The following is a 20,017-nucleotide window of genomic DNA, read 5'->3' as shown; positions in this document are numbered from 1 at the left end:
AAAATGATGAGACGTGTGAAGGCCCGGGGATGTGGGCAAGCGAGTGGGGTTCCCCAGGCTGGGGCAGGGGACAGGGCAGAGCCAAAGGTGGGCCCTCCTCAGTCACCAGGAGCATCCACTTCCCTCCCTACTCCCCCAGCCCCTGCCCAGGTCCTGCGCCTCAGCAGCCTCTGGGGAGGTGGCCTCCAGGCCACTGGGCTAAGAACTCTTTGAAAGAAAAGGTGCCTTTGCCCATGACAGCCATTTTAAGGTCAAGTGCTCTACAGACGCCAAAGCCTTCAAAAGGGACAACTTGACTTTTAGGACATTGTCAGAACCAGCTCCAGCCGCCTCCTCCAGACTGGGGCGGGGGCCTCCGTGGCGGTGGCCGGGCTGCTGCCTCGGGCTTTCCCCAGGCGCTCGGCCAGACCGTGGGGTGGTCCGAGCAGTAGGCCCTCGGCGTGGGAGGTTGCACGGGGCGGTCCCCACCCCCACCAAGCTCCAGCCTGTGAGCAGCGGGGAGGGCCCTTCCTGTCACCAGAACCTCATGCTCTGGTTCACAGCCCCCTAGGCTGCCCACGGCCCTGGGGATGAGGTCCCAGCTCCTCCCACAACTGTCAGGACTCAGGGACGTCCCCTGGAGCCCACTGAGCCCCTCCTGTGGCCAGGGCTGCAGTCCCGTTACAGTTCTCCTTTCCCCACCCCCACATGTCCACCTGGAGCCCTGCTCAACTTCAGGACTCAGCCCACAGCCCCTCCTCCATGAAGCCCCCACACGGGGTCCCCCTGGCGCTTCATGGACCTCACAGGCACCTGCATGTATCGTGTGGCCTCATTCCCCTTGTTCTCAGCATCCAGCCAGATCCCAGGAAATACCTGGAAGGGATGGATGAGGGATTTGGAAGGTTCTAGCCCCTCAAATCCCAGCCAGAGAGTAGCTTTGCAAGGAGCCTTCCTCTGCTGGGCAGGAAGCTCAGAGCAGGATTGAGCTCAGAGCCCTACTATCAAGGATGTGGTGGCACGGACGGGGCAGGGGCCAGTGGTCACTCTGCCACAGGACTCCGAGCAAGCTTCCAACAGAAGGGGAGGTGTCCAGGTGGAGGGAACAGTCAGGAGGGAGGTGTGTGGGACCAAGTAAGGGTGGCTGGGACTGGGGTGTGGGACAGCCATTGGCCACAAGCCAGGCTGCCTGACGGGGCACCGAGGGGCCTGGAAGTTTCCCAAGGGCAACGCCAGGCCTGTGCTAGATGCTGGGAGACAGCGGCTTCAGATGGGTCACTATGGGCTTACTGACTGACCTGTGGTCCTGCCCTCCAGGCCCAGTGATGAGCACCATCCAGAAGTAAAGGCTGATGGGTACGTGGACAACCTCGCGGAGGCCGTGGACCTGCTGCTGCAGCACACAGACAAGTGACGGGCCTTCTGGGAGGGCCCCTAGCCTCCTGCCACCCTTCCCTGTGCCCAGACCACGCAAGGCCCTGTCCCCTGCCCTGGACAGGCAGGTGAAAGGGGCCAGCCAGGCAGTTCGGGGCTGCCCTGTTCCTGGGCCTGAGCCACCAGCCCCTCCTCTGCTTCCCTCTGCAGACCCTCCCCCCGCCCCAGTCACACCTCCCAGCTGCCTGGGCAGAGTTTGATCCCCACCTGATGGCCTGTCCCCTGCCTGTGCGTCCCTGGTGGAGTCAGGAGGTGGGGCAGACCTGTTGAATCCCTGAGCCTTTTCACTCTCCATTCCCACCAGATCCTTTAAATGCTCCACCGAATTGGACTCAGGTGTTTGCCCACTGCCTCTTATCAGACCGTCCTGGCATTTTAGGGAGGTGCTTGGAGAAAGCAGAGTCCTCCCGTGCACCGTCCTCGCAGCCCAGAGCTGAGCCCGCCTCCCCGGGACTGCCCAGCGGCCCTGGCCCCCAGCCACTGTCAGAGTGGACACTCAGCATTCCCCACGCATCCCCTACTGATGCAGCCACCCTTTTCTCATCCCAAGTCACCTCTGGAGCAAAATGGAGCACTCTGAAGACCACCATCCTACAGAGCAAGAATTGTAACCTCTAGAATCCAGGTTGCAGGCAGAGAGTACTTTCTGGAGCCTCAACTCCGAATGTGTCACACCCAGGGTGCGCAGGAGGACACTAACGGGTAATAAACTCTGCCCTGACCAGCGGTGACTTGGGCTTCGACTGCACGGGGGTGGGAGGGGGCACCGTCCTTGTTCCTGCCATGTGCTTGACCCTCTAAACATCAGGGGGCCAAGGTCCTGAGACACCTCACCTGCCCCAAACTCTTGGTTTAACAGGCGGGGAAAGTGAGGACCCATGGGGACCAGGTGGACCTTCCCTCATGGAGCAGCCCTGAGGCCGGGGCGGTGAGCCACGGCTTCCCCAATTCACTCACAGCCCAGGTTTCAGGTTTCAGAATCAGTCAGCAGAACAGATAACTTGATTGCTCTGTTCCTCCCCAAATTCAGTGCAGAAGCCACTGACAAATCTTGGGAGACTCCTCCTAAGAGAAGTCCTGAGTCCTCCATACAAGATTTCCATTAAATGAAGGCAGACAAAGATTTAAAAGCTAAACCCGGAACCCGAGTTCCCTGGAACAGGAGCCCAGGGCCAGCGGGGGCTGTGCTGTCCCCAGGCTGTGCCCGCCATTCCGGCCACCATTAAATCAGGATTCGGAAGATATGATGGTGGCTGAGTCTTTTCATCAAAATGAGGGACCACCGACCAGGCTGGTGTCATTGGCTTGCAAGGGAGGAGGGACGTTTGGCCTATTAGCTGGAAAACATGCAAATCGCCTGCTCCTGGATGGAGTCCCTAATTGCAGCTCGTTAGGCGATCAGCCGGGCGGTCAGCAGACATGCAGTGGGCGGCTGCTCACCGGGGCCCGGAGGGCAGTGACTGTGTGGGGACTGGCCGCAGCCTTCTGTTTGGTTTATTTCCTTTTCCCTTTCTTTCCTTTTTCGTGGGCTGCCCCTTCCTGCTGTCCTTGGCAGGGGCTTGCAGCCAGGGCGGTGCAGCCCTGGAGGAAGGAGGCTGGTGGTCTCACTCTCTGTGGTCAGGTGGAGCCTCCCCTTAATGGCTGCTGCCCAGGAGTGGGGACAGAGACGGTGTCAGAAGGACAGCAGGCACAGAACCTCTATCTTGGGCAGAGAACATGCTACCCCCGCCAAGCTATGGGTTCAGTGACATGGACACTGTTGTTGCCCCATTTTACAGATGAGGAAACTGAGGTGCAGAGAAAGTGACTTGCCTTGGCCCAGCAACTGGCAAAGGCAGAGCTGAAGCACGAATCAAGGTCTGACCCTGTATCCGATGCCCCTTCTAGTCCCTTCCACAATCCCCCCATGGGGATGTGGCCTGTGGTGGCCCCAGTGGCTGTGACTTTCCAGGCGAGCTGGCACACTGGTATCCTCTCTCTGGAGACAAAATGTTCCTCAGAATTGAGGTCCAGCCCTACTGCACCTCAACCACCTCACCCTTTCCTCTACAGGCGTTTGCCAAGCGCTGTCAGGGACCAGGCCACACCAGGGTGCCCTGTTACCTGGCTGGGGATGATGACCCATGTCCTGCTGCCACCCAGGGTGGCCATGCTGCCCAGAAGTGAGGCTGACCTCCCTCACCCCTGGGTCCTTCCAGCTGCCCAGCTCCAGCCTGTGGCAGACCCTCCTTCCACACCCCTAAGCAGGGCGGGCACAGTTCTCAGGCCAGGGACAGACAGAGCCACTGACCACAGGTGGGGCTGGAGTTCGGGGTAGGCAGTGGACTAAGGACCTGTCTGTGGTCAGGAGATGCACCCAGATGTGCCACACGGCCAGCAGAACGTTCCAGGCTTGGGGGGCACCCAGCAGACCCACTGTCAGAAGGGGTCGGGTGGGCAGGGTGGAGAGGAGGGCAGGCTGGGGACACAAGGGCCTCTCCTACCTCCAGATCTTCCAACTTGAGGGTCCACAATTGTACCAGCCTGCGTGAAAACCCCAATCAAACTCAGTTAATCCAGCAAGAGTTTTTCATCCCATGTGACTTCCAAGTCCATCTGGGTCCCAAGAAATTCCCAGACTGACCCCGGGACAGGGCAAAGGCAGCCCCACCCAAACTCCCACAAGAAGAGAGGGGATGGCACCTGGGGGATGGGAACGCAGGGAGGTCCACGCTGTCAACCGTCTGACAGGCGCTGGGAGCTGGGCTGAGGGGTCCAAGCCCTCCCAGCAGGTGCACACCCACCGCGGCGCCCAGGTGGCGTCAGCGTCAGCGCTTCTCTCCCCTCCAGATCAGGTTGAACAAGGTCCCTCCAAAGGCTCCGCCTACCTGCTGGGCCATTCATGCTCCTCGCAGGGAAGCTGGCAGGAGGGAAGGGGCACAGAGGTGAGGAGGGACCCATGTGTGTACCTGCTCTGTGCCCCGGTGCCACCTCCCACCCCAGCGTGATTATCCCGTAGCTCCAGCTTCCCCACTCAGAACTGCCCTGCCTTAGATGATAAACAGACGGGTCAATTTGTATCTCATTTTTTCCTTTAGTTTCAATTTTTTTTTAAGATTATAAAAGCAATATGTATTACTGTAGGAAATTCAACAGAAAATTATAAAAAAGAACCAAAAAGTCAGAGCCTGACCACTGTTAATATTTGAGTGTTTCCTTTCATCCCTTTTTCCACACGAAGATAAATGTTTTTGACACACACTGGACAGAACTGTCTAGTGTGGTACTAGGGGTTTTAGCTGTTCTCTTCATTTAAGCCTGAGTGTTACAAGTCCTGTCTACACATGAGGAGGCTTTGGAGGCCCACAGACAGTGCTCGTGTCAGATGCAGGTGGCCCTCAGTGGCACTAGGCACAGAGGCTCAAGGCGCCAGCCTCCCTCTGCCACGGAGGAGACACCGCGGGGTGAGCTGAGCCGGGGAGGGGCTGCTCTACCCAGGCCGCACCCCGACAACAGGGCCAGCACCAGACTGAGCCCAGCCAGGGACCTGGGTGGGGGCAGGTGAGGGACTCTGAGGGCTGCAGGTCCATCGGGGCCACTCCGTGTCCTCCCCACAGGTGGGCAGCATGTGGGAGCCTCCCCTGCAGTCATGGGGGACATGAGGCCTTGGACCCCTGGGCCTTGGGGCTGAAAGGCTGCTGGGGGAAGGGGTAGGGGCTCCTCTCACCACCCCCCAGCTTCAGCCATAGCAGCCTGGCTTCACCTGCTATGTGCACTAGACATCCAAGGGCCATTTTGTTTGAAAAAGAAAACAAACAGGAAGAGTCTGGACTGAGCGCTCTGGAGTCTCATTCCCAGAGGGGCATCCTCAGGACCATTAAGATCTCTAGGCAAAAACTCTGTGGTCAGATTATGTGCGCCAACCTTGGGTTACAGAAATTAAGTAAGCCTCCCGAAGCCTGTCCTCAAGGCCGCAAAAATCCTGGTCTCCTGAGCTTGGTTAGTGAGGGCTCCCTGACTTGGGGGCCAGGCGCAGGGTCCATGTGCCCCTGAGCCCAGTCTGGGCTGGGCTGTGAACACTGCTGTCCCCTCGGCCCGAGCAGCGCACGCCTGAGCCATGCTGCCCTCCATGGGGCGTGGGGTCCCAGCCTGTGCCACCTGCTCAGCTACCCTGGTGGGCAGGTGGCCCCGCGGGGCTCCAGGCCAGGCGCTCTGTAACAGCACGACCTGTGGCAAACCGCTGGGCGCCCTTGCCTCAGTGTTGCTGAGGGCTGAGCTGATGTCCTCACGAGGGCTTGGGACAGGCAGGTTCCTCCACTGTTCCTGACTCAGAAGTCACACAGAGCAGGTGTCCCGGCTCTGCTGTCCTGGGGTCCCTGGCTCCTGGCTGGAGTGAGGAGAAGGGACCTCCACACGAAACACATGCTGACTGCCCTGGTGCTGGGGACCCCGAGATCACGGTTCTCCCATCACAGTCGCTCACAGCCTCCTGCATCTGAGCCTCCTGATAGCCCGTGCTGCCCATTTTCCCGACCCGACCCTGAGGCTCGGAGGGGACAGAGGGCCCAGGCCAGCCCAGAGCCAACGGTCCCACAGGCAGAGGGGGGCCGCCAATCTGCCACACTCAACAGAAACCACACAGCCGGCTCCCATTGGTTGGGTACTGAACCAGGAAGCTTTATTTACACAGTAAAAGTAACAAGCAAATTCCTGAGAGACTAGAGCGGCTCTAGTGCAAGACAGTCACGGCCTGCGCGGAGGACAGGCTGCGGTGGGCGGAGCGGGAGCGGAGGTGGGCGGAGCCGGGTGGAGGGGGCGGAGCCAGTGGAGGGGGCGGGACTGCCCAGTGCTGCCAGTCCTGGCCCCCACCCTTCCTCAGGCTCCACGAAGCCAACCAGGTACAGCTGGGAAAGCACACAGGGCCCAGGGCAGCCAGCTCCCTGCCACCGCGCCCCCAGGACGTCGCCCCCCCCACACTGAAACACGATTTATCTGCCAAAGAGACTACGCTAGGAGGGCAGACTATCCTACCTAGGCTACAAGAGCTCCGCTGCGGTCTGAGTTTTGTGTTTTTTTAAAATCTTTTTCTTTTTTTTTTTTTTTAAAGAAGCATGGTTTTCTCTGGCGCCAGTGGGAGGGATCTCACCAACTGTGTGGCTGTGGCAAGGTGTGGCACCGCTGTCGACACGGAGGCCCTGCCAGGCCGGGCTGCGCCCCAGCGCTAGGGGTACTGCTCGCGCCCCAGGCCGTAGAGCCTGAAGCGGTCATCGTTCAGGTGACCGGCCCCGAGGCTGGGACGCACACGACTGGAGGCCAGCCGGCTGGGCCCAGGGCAGGACACCCAGGGTGCGGCGTGCTGAGGGCTCAGGCAGCACCCGCCGGAGGGGGAGACGCCCACACCACCCCTGCACTGGAGACCCATCCAGACACTGGGTTTGTTTTTCTAACGGGGACTTCTCCTTTAAATTTTCTTTCGGCGTACAAATTCACAAAACTTTCCTATTACAAAAATTTTGTTGAAAAGTAAGGCTTTCTGAGAATGAAGATCCGTACATATGATCAGAAAAGCTGTCCTGTGGCCTGGATGTTGTGTCTGCCTATAGGCCGCGCACCGGGCCCGGTCCCCACCACGAGTAAGGCAAGAGGGTTTGCGGTAATGTAAACAGCGAGGCTGCGGCCCTGATCCCGGTGCGGCCCCCACTGGCAGCAGCCTGTTAGGCGGGCGGCTTTAGCAGGTGCTCCCTCTGGAGTGAGCGGGGATGCTGCGTGACAGGGAGCCCCTCCCCACCCAGCTCTCCTGGAGCCACAACCCTGCTCTTGTCCTTCAGGGCCCCTGGGCAGGCAGACAGCCCGGCACAGCCCTCCCTCCTGGCTCTGAACTTCCTCAGTCTCCTCTCAGAGGCAGGAGTTCATGGGCATCAGCTGCAAGAGGCAGGGCTCCAGCTTAAGTGAGGCTCAGGGTGAGCCCACCAGCCTGCCTGCTGCCCCTGGGACAGCCCCACAGGATCAGAGAGGGCCGCCCTCCAAGAGTTCCCAGACCAGAGGTCCTGGTGCCAGGGGAGCAGAGCCTAGCTGGGCCTCAGGCCGTGTGCAGCACTAGATGGGGTCTGCTCTCTTCAATCAAAAGACAGACATGAAGCCCCCTGAAGGCCACTCCTTTTGAGAAGGGACCGTGGGGCCGGGAATAGCCAAGAGAGGCCTGAGGAGGCTGGAAAGAGCCACACCCTGCCTTGGGCTGGGATCCTTTTTACCCTGGGGCTGGGTTTCTGGATCAATAGGACCAGCCTGGTTGGAGGTGCCTGGCACGGCCCCAGGGCATCACCTGGACCACAGGCCTGTGACACACACCCACCACCATGTGCTTCCCCTCCTGGCCCTGAGCAAAGGCTGCTGGGAGCCATGGCCCAGGTCCATCCTGGCTCAGCCCCTGTCCCTCTCCATGGGTGAGGGAGATGGGACCCTGCCTCTCCTTCCACAGGAAGGATGCTATCCAGGGCGTGGTCCCTCCGTGGCCACTCTTGGTGTGGGCCACACCACTTTCTGAAGCCGTGAGGTACCAGCATGTGCTCTCTGAATTCATACGCTGCTGGATGCCACCCAATAGCTGCCCCAGCCTCCTCCAGATCAGCTCTAAGAAGACACGGTCTCCATGACCCATCAGTGGGGATTGGGTGAGATGTCTTTATCCACCCAGAGCCTCCAGCTCCCTGGTTTGGCTCTCCAGGGTCCCCAGGGGACATGCCTTTCGTAGGACCTGCCCAGCACCCCATACCCATTACACTCTATAACCTGAGGCTGTCACCACAATCTCGGGGGGCCGTGGTGTTGGGGTTTTCTGCAAGCATCTAATGGCTGATTTTTAAGAAAAGCCAACTATAAATCAGAACTTGAGCCACCACACTTTTGATGTAAAAAAGTGAAAGTTTAAGTGAAGTCTCCCAAATACGGTCTCTCTTTAGTGGAAAGTGGGACCCGTGTGCACTCAACCTGCAGCAGTGAGGCATTTGCGGCCAATGGGAGATGAGCAAGAGCAAAATGACCCGGACCTTTGTCACGAGGCAGCCAACTCAAGAGAGTGCAGTTGTATTTAGCCTCATGGGAGAAGGGGCCACTTGCTCATAAGCCGACCCAATTGCTATTGTCCGCGGAAGATGTCAAGTTGCTAAAAGCCGGATTCCAAGAGAGCAGAGCCCATGTGGAGAGGAGCTGTCTGGGAGTGAAATCTCTGGGGCTGAGTCTGCTTGTTGATGCTGGGGGGTCTGCTGGGGTTCAAGGAGCCAGGCAGGGTGTGAGCCCTTAAAAGCCCCTGCTCCCCCAGCTGACCACTCCCCACCAATGAGAACATACCTGGAATCCTGCAGGGACCCCCAGAGCGGCCAGCAGACACCCTCCCAGAAACATGCGCAGGGCCGGGGCTTGCGCACCTGCACAGAACTGCTTCCTGAGGATGTTTTCAAGAGATCACCCTTTAACGGGGACATCTCTCCACTCACCTGAATCCACCAAGCTCACCGCTCGGTGACAGGTTAGTCATGGAATATGGCTGCCAGCTGCCAACCCTGCCAAAGAAGCCCCCAGAGAGGCAGAGCACCCCGGGGCCAGGCGTCCACACCACAGGAGGGGCTGGTGGGTCTGTCTTTTCAGCCAACAGATCCGCCAAATTTGTACCCAACTAGACGGCCTCTAACGAGCACCCCAAGTTGTTCCCTGAACCCTCGCCAGAGAGTCCAGATGTGGAGGCCACCCCGGCACCCCAGGGCCTCGGTCTTCCACACTTGGAATTAAGGCCAAATGGTTCTGATGTTACTATGGAAGGAAGCCTCTCCCGACCCTTCCCAAGCCTGAAGCAGGGAGACCTGGGAGAGAAGGCACGGAATACAACTGAGGGAAGAAGGAAGCTGCGGGGCCAACTCCCCAGCACTGAACCTGAGCAGGAGGCCAAGGAGGGCCTTGACACCACTGGATGGACCTGAGCCCAGGAGGAAGCCCCAGCTGGGAGTGAGCACACGGAGCCGGCCAGCCCTGCTAGAAGCGCACGGGACTGCCCAGCGGGGCCGGCTGGGACGCTTGTGCCCAGGTCCCACAAGAAAAGGGGGAAAGAGACTGAAACCAAGAAGCTTCTCTCGGCTACAGCAGTTCCGTGGACCGTGGCTGCCGTGCTGGTGAGAGGCTGAGGCGCCCCACTGCGTGGCCTGGCCAGGGGGCTGGCACTGGGCCAGGACCCCGCGGGCAGGACAGCGTTTTCGGGAGGCCATGGGCTCGCTCCCTGGCCCAGTGTCTTCCAGGAAGCTTTGATCGGGCCCAGGAGTGGGGCTCCCCTGCGAGGGCTCGCCATGTGCCCGGAGGGAGGCCTGCCGATTCTAACACACACCCCCAACCCGCCCCCGACCAGGGCCCGCGGCCCCTCAGTTGTTCTCTATCTGCTCAATGTCCAGCTCACCGTCCAGGGAGCAGGGGCTGTTCCGGGCGGCCCCGCGGTCCCGCCAGGCCGTGGCCGGCTCCCCCCGCCTGCCGCAGCCCTCATCCAGGGTGCAGCCGCCTGACTCCTCACAGCACAGCTCCTCCCGGCAGGCGAGGTGGTCGTCCGAGGACGGGGGCAGAGGCTCGGGGACTGGGGTCCCGGCGGGGGTCCTGCCCCCTGTGCCGGAGGCCGAGAGCAAGGTGGTCCAGGACCTGGTGCTGCTGGCGTGGAGGGCGAAGGGGCTGTGGGGGCCGCAGTCTTCCATCCCCGCGCTCAGGCAGCTGAGGCTGCTGAAGGTCTGACAGTTCTGTGGGGGAGACAGACACACAGGTCACCAACAGTCACACTCCCCTCCTGAAACCCATGGACTACGCACCCCACCTTCCAGGCCAAGGCCTCTGGAACTATCTGCCAATGGGACCACCAGGCAGTGGAAGACTGGCCTCCTCCACCATCGAGGCAAGGAAAAGGGGCTAATGGAAACTCACTCACGAAGAAATACCCCTGGCCAACAAATACCATGTGAGTGCAGAAACGCAAGATGCAGTTACTCACTTACAAACTGGCAAACGGCACAAGGTGAGCAGTGCCCAGGTCTGGGGGCACTGCGGGGGCAGGCTCAGGGCCCTTCATGCACAGCCTTGCTGAAAATGGGTCTGATTCCTTCATCAGGCAATTTCACTTCTAGGATTTTTATCAGAAGAAAACAATTTGGACACACGCAAAAATTCGGAGACATGAATGTTCCCTGCCACACCGTTAAATTGAAAGAACAGAGAGTGACCCAAATTCCCTGTGATAATGATCCCGTAAAGCATGTCTCTGCAGACAAGGGAAGGCACTCTGGCCAGTAAAGGAACACTGCAGGCGTGGGTTTGCTGACGCAAATGGAAACACCGCCAGGCTGCACTGCTGCACAAAGGGGCATGGTGCCCGTGTCACCCTCTCCCCACAACGGCAAGAGGGACATGGGCCAGGAGGGCTGAGCTGACGTCCAATCTGGTGCACATCACGGCCACCAGTGGGCTGGTCTCCATGCAAGTCCTGGGCTCCTGTGCCCTCAACAGGCCCGCAGGCAGCGGGACATGCAGCTCTGCTGGAGGAGAGGTCAGGCCCACAGCTGGGACCGCAGGCAGACCCCTCAGCCTCCCTAGGCCTCCACTGCCTCATCTTTAGCAGGCGAGTGATGGTCCTGCCTGTCCCCCTTGGAGGCCCCAGTGAAAGAACGTGGCTGGAAAGAGCTCCCCGCCCGCCAAGCACTGCCTTTGCGTGGGGCCGGCCTGGAGGAGGCGGCAGCCTGGGGCCTGTCCAAGCAGCAGGCGCAGCTTGAACATGACCCAAGGGTGCTTGAGGCCACCCACTCATAGTAGGGAGCAAGCCCAGCACTGTGCACAAGCGGGTTCAGTTAAAGGCCTGCATTCCTAGTGGAGCACAAAATTGGGACAGAGAACTATGACGAACAGGGTGCCCACGGCCCAGCCCCACTGACCCCTGACAGGACCGGTAGCAATGCAGTCCCTTCTCTAGGACAAGACAGAAGAGATGCGCGGCAAAGACAGCAGGGAGGAATCTGAGCTTTGGCTGCTTCCCCGGACAGGACTGGGGAGGGTGCTGGGGGCACGGGGGAGCACCGCACGCCTGCCAATGCCAAGATCACAGGCCTGTCCCAAGGGCCCCGGGTCCTTTCACAGGCTGGAGTGTTTGTATGTCACTTTGAAATAAAGATGACCACCAGCTGTCATGGCAAACAAGCTGCTGAAACAGGCTTGGCAAATGGAAAATAAGAGGCGCTCTCTCTGGAGGAAGGTGGCCGTCCTGCGTGCACACACTCACTGTTCCTAACTGCACCAGGAGGAAACTGTTCTGATGGGTTTGCTTGTCTTGCAGTCTTTTGATTAGCAGAAAAAGGAAGGCTGGGGTACTGGGGGAGCTCTGGGAAAAAGCGCTGGGATTGAGGAGAGAAGGGCTGGGCCACCAGTTAGACCTGAGATACTGGCCCAGGCCGTGGTGGGAGCCCAAGCCTCAGCCTCACCAGACCGGGGACCCCTGTGGTGCCTCCGGCTGGGCTACCATGGGGCTCACTGAGGCCCCAGGCTGCACAGTGCACATTCCCTCCGCTGCCACGGCAGAGGGCTGGAGACAGCTCCTCATGCAAACCAGCCCCCAAGATCCTGGGTGATCCCAGGTCAGAACACAGACCTGATGCTGGGCAGGCAGAGGCCCCAGATGCCTGTGATGGGAAGGTCTCTGAGGCCCCTCTGCCTCCCAGCCTCTCCCCTGACTGGCCTAGACCAGAGCCAGGGCAAAAGGAAAACTAGGTAGGGGCACAAGAAGGAGGGAAGATGGCCCAGCCCGGGAAAGGCGCCGACCCCCAGCCTCAGCAGACCAGGCCCAGGGAGGCAGAGCCCAGCCCCTGGCAGCTGGGCAGTGTTTCTTGCCCTTAGAAGCAGCGTTTGTAAGGATTTCTGCGAGTGCAGTGTGATTCCTATTACAAATACTAACATCCAGGATAAACCCGATGTGTGCAGGTGGCTCACAGGTGATGCCAAGATACTGACGTGCTCCGCCCTTGGGGGCTGGCCACAACGCTGAGCAGATGTCCCCGTCTCCTGTGAGCTGCAACATGAAAACGGTGGGAAGTGCTGGGGTCAACCTGAACAGAAAGTGCCCCCGAATCTGTGTTCACCTCCCGTCCTACCCAACCTTGTGCATTAACTAAGGTGCAGGGGGGTGGGGGCACCTGACTTCATGGCAGATGTGACGGGTGTGTGTCTGGGCACTGCTCATGTTAAACATCACTCACACCAGCAGCAGGGTGTGGGGAACCCCAGTTTGCTGCAAACTTTCAGAGATGTAACTTTTGCCTCAAGTGTGCCCTGGAGAGGGCCGAGGCCAGACAGGTTGTTACAGGCCTGGGCTCTGCCACACATGGGTGTGACAGCTTCAGACAAGACCCTCCAACCTGACGAATAAGAGGTGGGCCTAGGGCACCTGGGTCACCCCCACTCTGTCTGGAATAACTGAGTCCCTTCTGCTTTGCAGCAGGGCAAGAAGCTGCCAGGTCTGGTTGGTGAATGTTGTCACAAGCCAATCCCAGGATGCCACTGAGCCCGACCCTCTGACAGTCCTCAAAGGCACCTGCTCCTGGGCTGTAAAGCTAGTGTCACCTTGAAAACTTTGTTGACTCTAAACTCAGCTGTTTCAGCCACAGTGAAAACCAAGACCCACCTGCTGAATGTCCCAACCGGTGGCACGCCTCACCTGCCAGGGAGGAATGTGATGGCCACAGTGGGGCAGTGTGTGGCCTGCCCAGGCGCCATCCCCGGTGAGCCCATCCTGTGCCAACATCCAGGGCTGCCTTGTGCCCACCACGCCCTGGGGGCAGGGTCCCGCCCAGCCTCTCCTGGGAGCTCTCACTCCCAAAAAGCCCAGCTCCCACAGAAGAATGTTGCACGGGCCTGTTGGAGGCCTGGAGGCCCGTGCGCCCTCAAAAATGTCTAGGGAAAGCGGCACAGCTGCTAACAAGTTCAAAGCACTATGTGAACACATCATTCCAGGGTGAAGTGTTTGCTCCGGGACACAGTCCCTCTATGCCAAATTCTTGTTCTCCTGAGGCCCAGCCCTGGCCCGGAGATGGGCCACCTACTTGGGCACAGGCCTGCCCTGGTAACAAAGCTCTGAGGAGACCATCCATGTGGGCTCAGGCTAGTGGCTGGAGATACCACTCAGCACCCCAGTCCTACAGTCTGGGGTGACTTTGGAATGGAGCCCCCGAAAGTCAAGTTGCTTCCATGAGACCTGCCAGACCTCAGGTCCAGCCAGCTAAGTCTCAGCCCACCCACCCCGTCTCTCCAGGGCTTCACAGCCAGGAGCAATGGCCCCTGCTTCTGTGTGGCCTTTCTGAACAGATATTTGCTTTTATACCCTCCTTCTGGGTGGAAGGCCCCTGGTTGGATCCTGGGGACTGAGACAAAGGTCCCTGCCTTTGGTGGAACTCTGTGCAGCCCCCACTGCAGACAGAAGCCCATCAGACCCGGGTGTTGAGAGCACCCAGAGGGCCTGGCCCTGTGCGCACACACTGTGACGAGGCCAGAGAGGACACAGCCCCTCACCAGCTGACGGCACCCCTACCTTAGCTGCGAGCTGAAAACCAAATCGCCCCTCAGGAAACTCATGTTAACTCAACAGATTCAGCCCTACCTTTCTGCATAAGCTGACCACCACCCTCCCCCCAAGCCTCTGGCCACAAGTTCTGTCTCCTCCCCAAGTGCCCGGGCTCCCTGTGCCAGCCTGGGGCAGCTCAGGGCCAAGGGCAAGGCTGTGGGGGTGCCCTTTCTCCTGGCTGTCTTACCCTAAGGAGGACAGGCTGGTTTCCTCATTCCTGTCTCCCTGGGCCCCGCCAGCCCCCAAGGCTGGGAAAGCCACAGGAGTGTGGTGCGTGTGGCCCCGGGGAGCAGCACAGGATGCAGGGTCTGGGGTCAGAGGGACTGGTCCAAAGTCTGGGCTCACTGACAGAGTCCTTTCACTTGGAAAACAGAACAGCTGTTGCTGGCCCGGCTGCCTCCCTCGGCTGATGCAAGGGTCCCACGAGAAAATGGATGAGAAGCAGGGGTCCTGGGGCCTCTCCACTGAAGCCCGTCCCTGACCTGAGCTCTGGCTGTAACAAGTCCCCTGTCCCGTCCTCCCGGGGGCAGCCCGCCCCCGGGACTGGCTGATACGGGTTCTGGAGCCGCCACAGGCCTCGGCAGGCATGGGGGTCAAATCCCAGGTGCTCCTCACACTGCGGGGCGCCCCCTGGTTAGGCTGAGGGCTTCTTCCCTGTCCTGCTTCCCTCACTTCCTACAGGTTTCTCCCAAGAGCCTCCCCATCTCTGGGACCAGATCCCCGTCGGTGGTTCCGACCCAAGACGGGAGGCGAAAGCACTTTGTAACAACTGCCCATCACTACTGCTGCCCCTTGCAGAACGGGAACGCCAGGCCTAGTCAGAGGCTGACCATCAGGTCCCGCTGGTGTCCACCTGTCGGAACCAGCCTGCCTTGTGTTTACTGGGGAGCAGTGGCTGCTGGGGACCTCTCCTTGGTCAGCCCATGTCCTAAGCTTAGTGTTCAGATGACACTTCCTCTCAGCATCGTTCTGGGACAAAACACGTCTCCCCAAGGCACGTGTCTCAGACAAAAAGTATGACAGAGCCTCCCACTTCCCTCTTCCGGGACTGTCCTTCAAGGCTGGCACATTTGCTTTTCCTCTTTTAAATCCAATTTTATGGACCTATTTGTGTTCCAGATTTTTAGGGAACTACCCCAAATCCCTGTAGGAAGAGGGGCCTAAAGGAACCCACCCAGCCAGTCCAGATGATCAGACTAGGTCCCCGCCTGGCCCAGGCTTCTGGAGTCTTGCAGCCGCTCTGCTGGGAGCTGCTTGGCTTGGGGCTCTGGCTAAGCAGAGGCATTTCCTCCCCAAACCCAAGGTTTCACGAGAGCAGAATTCTCTAAGTATCAAGAAAACATCAGGCCATGAGAACGGCTAGCGGCCTGGAAATTTTCTAAGTCTCATTTATGCTGGAAGTTGGCACAGAGACAACCAAGACGGCAAGGCATGCGGTTTCCTTGGTTGGGGTGTGTGTGTGTGTGTGTTTTGTTTTGTTTTGTTTTAAACTATCTCAGAAAAGAGAAGGAGGCACCAGCATATTTGGGGCCTCTCTTTAATCCATCTTTGGTAAATCTGAATTTTGTATGAAGGCTGGACTGTCTCTCATAGGAGGCCCCAGGGCCCGAGGGGTCAGAAGGTGGGTCGGCCTGGTGTCAGGCAGGTGCTGGAAGTGGTCGAGGGCAGTGGGCGAGGCTGGCCCCGCACCGGGGCTGCTGCTCCAGCCCTGCTGAAGCCGGCCCCTCGCTCCAGGCATCTCATCACCACGCCTGGGCAGCAGCCCAGCTCCACCTCCTGCGCACGCGGGCCAGTGTCGAGGCCCAGCCCGTTTCTGTGACCTGGTGACCTCTGGACCCCACAAGAGGCAGCCCTTTCAGGCCTAGACCGCTTCCCTCCCCCTCAGGCCATACAGCCCAGACAGGGAAGCCGGGTGCTCAAGGCCTGAAAACAAAATGAAGCTGCCTTGAGGGAGCCTCTGGGGCCCAGCGAGCACCCCCGATTCAGCCCCTGGACACTTGGGGCTCTTCCCGGATCACAGGTTCTAGAACCAAACAGCTCAGGGAGGGCGGGAAATATCTGTGAGGTGCAAGGATGGCCCTAGCAGTTACTAGGAAGTCCCTGCCTTCCTGTGCCGTTTCCTCAGCTCACTCTTGCAGAGGCCACAGATGTTCCCAGAGCACCCGTCCCCCTGGCAGGCTCCCCCTTGTCCACTGAAACCCAGCTTTGCGTCGTTCCCCACAGAAGCCAGCCTGAGCCCACCATGTGGGCCCCCGCGGCCCTGACCATGCAGCCACTGCCTGGCCCCGGGGCCGGCGCACAGAAGGTGCTGGTGCAGCCCAGCGGGATGGGAAGGAAGGACCGCCTGGGTAGCCCTGGAGGCTCACCTTGTGTGTCTGCGCGGCCCTGCAGTCCTGGGTGCTGTGGGTAAGAGCAGGCCGTGGTGGCCCAGAGCCCCCCCAACCGCCACCAGCGCCCCACAGGCCATGCTGTGGCGAACGCAGCTTCTGCACCAAGCCCCCCTGGTGACAGGCGGCCTGTCTGAATGCAGAAGGTGTGGGAGCTGACACCAGGGGGCCTCTCGGCACTCTCACACTTGGAAAACAAACATTCTGTTTCTGCGGTGAGCATTCCGGCCAGTGCACTCAGGACAGGACTTGTGAAACCACCTCACTCTCAGCTTGGCGTGAAGAGAATGCTTTGCCTGACAAAAGTCGAGGGACCTTTCCAAAGCACACAGGGCCTTGGCGGGGGGCCAAGGCCAGTGTGCTGCTGGGACGCACGAGGTGCCTGGGGGTGGCTTCGGCACCAGGACTGGGGGCACTGAAGGTGGGCCCGAGGCCCCGGAGGGGATGGTGGGCACTGGTTTTTGACTGCCTGGAGCTGGATGCCCTAAGGGCCCCATCAGGGCACAAGGAGACGGGGCTGCAGAGCACTGGGGCCCTCTCGGCCCCACGCCAGCAGCTCTATATCTCTGTTCCAGATACTGGCTTCCAGAGAAAGGGAATGGTTTTTAAAAAATGTACAAATTACCAACCAGTCTAACAGCCTTACTTTGCAGATGGGCACACTGAGGCCAAGAGAGAGCGTGAGACTTGCCCCAAATCACCCAGCTGGCCGATGTGCAACCAGACCTCTTGACTTCTGGGCCATGCTCGGGAGAACATTTGATCCTCAGGCAGGATAGTGGCTTAGAAAAGGCTGGACAAGCCTGGGCTGGAATCCCAGCTCAGGTGTGTCCTCTGGAGGCCCTTGGCAAATCATGAAACTTCTGAGCCTCAGTGTCTCAATTGTACAACGAGGTTAAATAGAGCCCCAGTCACAGAATTGTCTGAAGGGTTAACTGTGTTGAGAGCACCTAGAAGGCCCAAGGAGGTGCTTGGCAAACCTGAGCTCCCCCTCCGCCCCCACCCACCCCACCATGCTCAGGATCACATTGTGTGCCCGCGGTTGTCTGTGCACAGCACTTGACAGCCATGGGGTCGGAGGGCTCGGCTTTGGGAAAAGAATCTGTAGATGGTCATACCCAGCTGTCCTTTTTACCCAAAACTTGCTTTCAGGAGCAAAAAGACATACCAGCAACATGAAAGGTGAAATCTCTGGAAATAAAAACGTAAGAATTGGCAAAAGTGATAGGAAGAAAACCTTACAAAACACAATAGAACAGACAGAAAGACACCTTGTGTCGTGGACAGGAAGACTCGACCTCAAAAAGGTGTGAATTCTCCCCAAGCTAATTTGTAAGTCTAACACGATCCCAAACTACAGTATCAACAGCAACCCCCTCCATCTTAAGACAAGCTGATTCTCGAGTTTTTAATGGAAAAATAAACAGCTGGGATGACTCAGGAAGCCTCTGTGAAGAACAGTTCACAGAGACCAGTCCTACCAGATGCTCAAACATATTCTAGAACCTCGATCGTTACGAATGTGTTACAATATGAGGACACACAGAGACTCATGAAATAGAAAGCGATGTTCTGAAATAGCCCCAGGTCAGCATGTGATAAAGGTGGAATCTCAAAGCAGAGAGAAAAAGATGGAATTTTCAATAGCTGGTATCAAAACAAATGGGTAGCTATATTAAAAAAGAAAAAAAAAAAGTTGGCTCCGTATTCATATCATATTAGGATAAACTCCACATACACCAAAATACTGCAATATAAAACCATAAAAACACTAGAAGGAAACACAGGAGAATTCCTCCGTAATCTTGGGACAGAAAGGCCTTTCTAAAAGGCAAAATTCAGAGCCAATAAAAGAAATAATAAGTTTGATAAAAATATATACATGTCAAAAAATGCCAAAGGTGCTGGCAGGAATGTAAAATTGTGCAGTTGCTCTGGAAAACAGACTGGCAGTTTCTCAAAATGTTGAACACAGTTATCACAGGAGCCAGCGATACCACACCTAGGTAGGTATATGCCCAAGAGAAAGGAAACCCACACACCCACACAAAAACGCGCACATCAGTGTTCACAGCAGTGAACTGTTCACAGTACCTAAAAAGTGGGGACAACCCCAATGTCCATCAGTTAGCAAACGGATAAATACAATGTGGTTTATCTGCACAAGGGAATATTTTGGGGCCACAAAAAGGAATGCAGTATTTACCCATGCTACAGCACGGACAAACCTTGGACACTTCATGCTGCTCAGTGCAAGAAGCCAGTCAGCAAGAGACCCATGTATTGTTTGATTCCATTTGTACGAAATACCCACAACGGCAGATCCAGAGGGACAGAAAGTAGATTGGTGGCTGCCTGAGGCTGAGGGTGGCTGAGGCTGGGCAGTGACTGCCAGTGGATATGAGGTTTCTTTTGGGGGAGGATGAAAATATTCTAAAATTGATTGTGTTGATGATTACACAATTCTGCGAATATACCAAAAACCACTAAAATTCTTCACTTCAAATGGGTGAACTGTATAGCATATAAATGACACCTCAGTAAAGCTGTTAAAGAATGCCCAAAGCAAAGGCAAAGAACAACTTGGAAATAAGCATTTGCAACTCACAGTACAGGCAAAAACTAATCTCTCTAACACACAATCAAGAAAGAGAGCAATAACTCGATTTTTTTAAAAGGGCAAATGAATACAGCAGAGGGCATATGAATGACCTTTAACTATAAAAAGAGAGGCTCAAATGATGAGAAAAATGCAAACTAAAATGACACAGAGAAACCATTTTTCACCTATCCGGTTGGCAAAAGCCACACGTGTGACCAGTGTCTGTTGAGGGGGCGGTGGGGAAACGGACCACCTCCAGCATCCGTCGGGGTGCGCAGCTCCTTCACGTCACCTGGGCAACGTCCTCTGAGATGACAAGTCTACACAACCTGCAGCCCAGCGACCCCAGGGGCAGGATGTGCCCACAGAGGATACACCTGCACGCCTGAAGGGCTCACCAGCAACAAAGTACACAGCCAAGAAGCCGGTCCCCAGCTCGGGGGTCCGCCGGCCGGGGCCCGGGAAAGAAAGGGGGCCACATGCACAACAGAGCCTCCCACAGTGGAAAAAAGGCGGCGGCTGCTTGGCTCTGACATGGAAACACCTCCAGGGTCTGTTATTTAAGAAAGCAAGGGGCAGAAAGCTAGATATTAGCATGCTATCTCCTGTATAAGACAGGGAAACGAAACAAGAATGACAGTTTTGTTTGTTTGTGCTCGCATAAAGGAATTCTAGAAGGATCACAAGAAACAAATAAGCAGTTAACCTGAGGGCATGGGGACAGGAGGGGTGGGGACGGGACCTATCCCTGTATATTGTTTTAATTTCTGAACATGTGGATGTCCTATCAAAAAAAAATGTGTGTGTTTATTTTAAGAGGAAGGGACACTAAGGAATGAAGAAAGGGATGACTCACAGGCCAAAAAATCTTATTCAAATGGTCACTCATATTTTCAAAAAAAAAGAAGCCTCTGCATCCATCTCCGTATTAAATCATTTTAATGTTTCTCCACCAAAGTTCTTTTTGACTTTCCTTCTTCTCTATTGGCAGGAACAAGGCTTATGCATTAA

General features: G+C 57.5%; 2 protein-coding genes across 10 annotated transcripts in view; one reads left to right on the top strand and one right to left on the bottom strand.

Moving 5' to 3' along the window:
• The window catches only part of LHPP (phospholysine phosphohistidine inorganic pyrophosphate phosphatase), a 126,877-nt gene extending 124,220 nt beyond the window's left edge, over positions 1–2,657 (top strand). For 3 of the 6 annotated variants that reach the window (XR_012510075.1, XM_074373433.1, XM_010952856.3), the window contains one exon: positions 1,297–2,657. Coding sequence is in view for 2 of the 6 variants with exons in the window: in XM_010952856.3 (XP_010951158.2) it covers positions 1,297–1,393 (97 nt within the window). In the remaining 4 variants the exon portion in view is untranslated. The remainder of the gene's footprint in view (positions 1–1,296) is intronic. The other 3 variants (XR_012510074.1, XR_012510073.1, XR_012510072.1) reach the window with 3 other exon arrangements.
• A 3,391-nt stretch (positions 2,658–6,048) lies between these two features.
• FAM53B (family with sequence similarity 53 member B) overlaps positions 6,049–20,017 on the bottom strand; it is a 110,542-nt gene continuing 96,573 nt past the window's right edge. For all 4 annotated transcript variants that reach the window (XM_074373429.1, XM_074373428.1, XM_074373430.1 and 1 more), the window contains one exon: positions 6,049–10,160. In XM_074373429.1, the coding sequence (XP_074229530.1) occupies positions 9,798–10,160 (363 nt within the window). In that variant the 3' untranslated portion in view covers positions 6,049–9,797. The remainder of the gene's footprint in view (positions 10,161–20,017) is intronic.

This window comes from Camelus bactrianus, chromosome 11, assembly GCF_048773025.1.
Source record: "Camelus bactrianus isolate YW-2024 breed Bactrian camel chromosome 11, ASM4877302v1, whole genome shotgun sequence".
Classification (NCBI taxonomy): Eukaryota; Metazoa; Chordata; class Mammalia; order Artiodactyla; family Camelidae; genus Camelus; species Camelus bactrianus.
The sequence above is the reverse complement of the archived record's forward strand: the minus strand, read 5'-3'. Positions and strand labels throughout refer to the sequence as shown.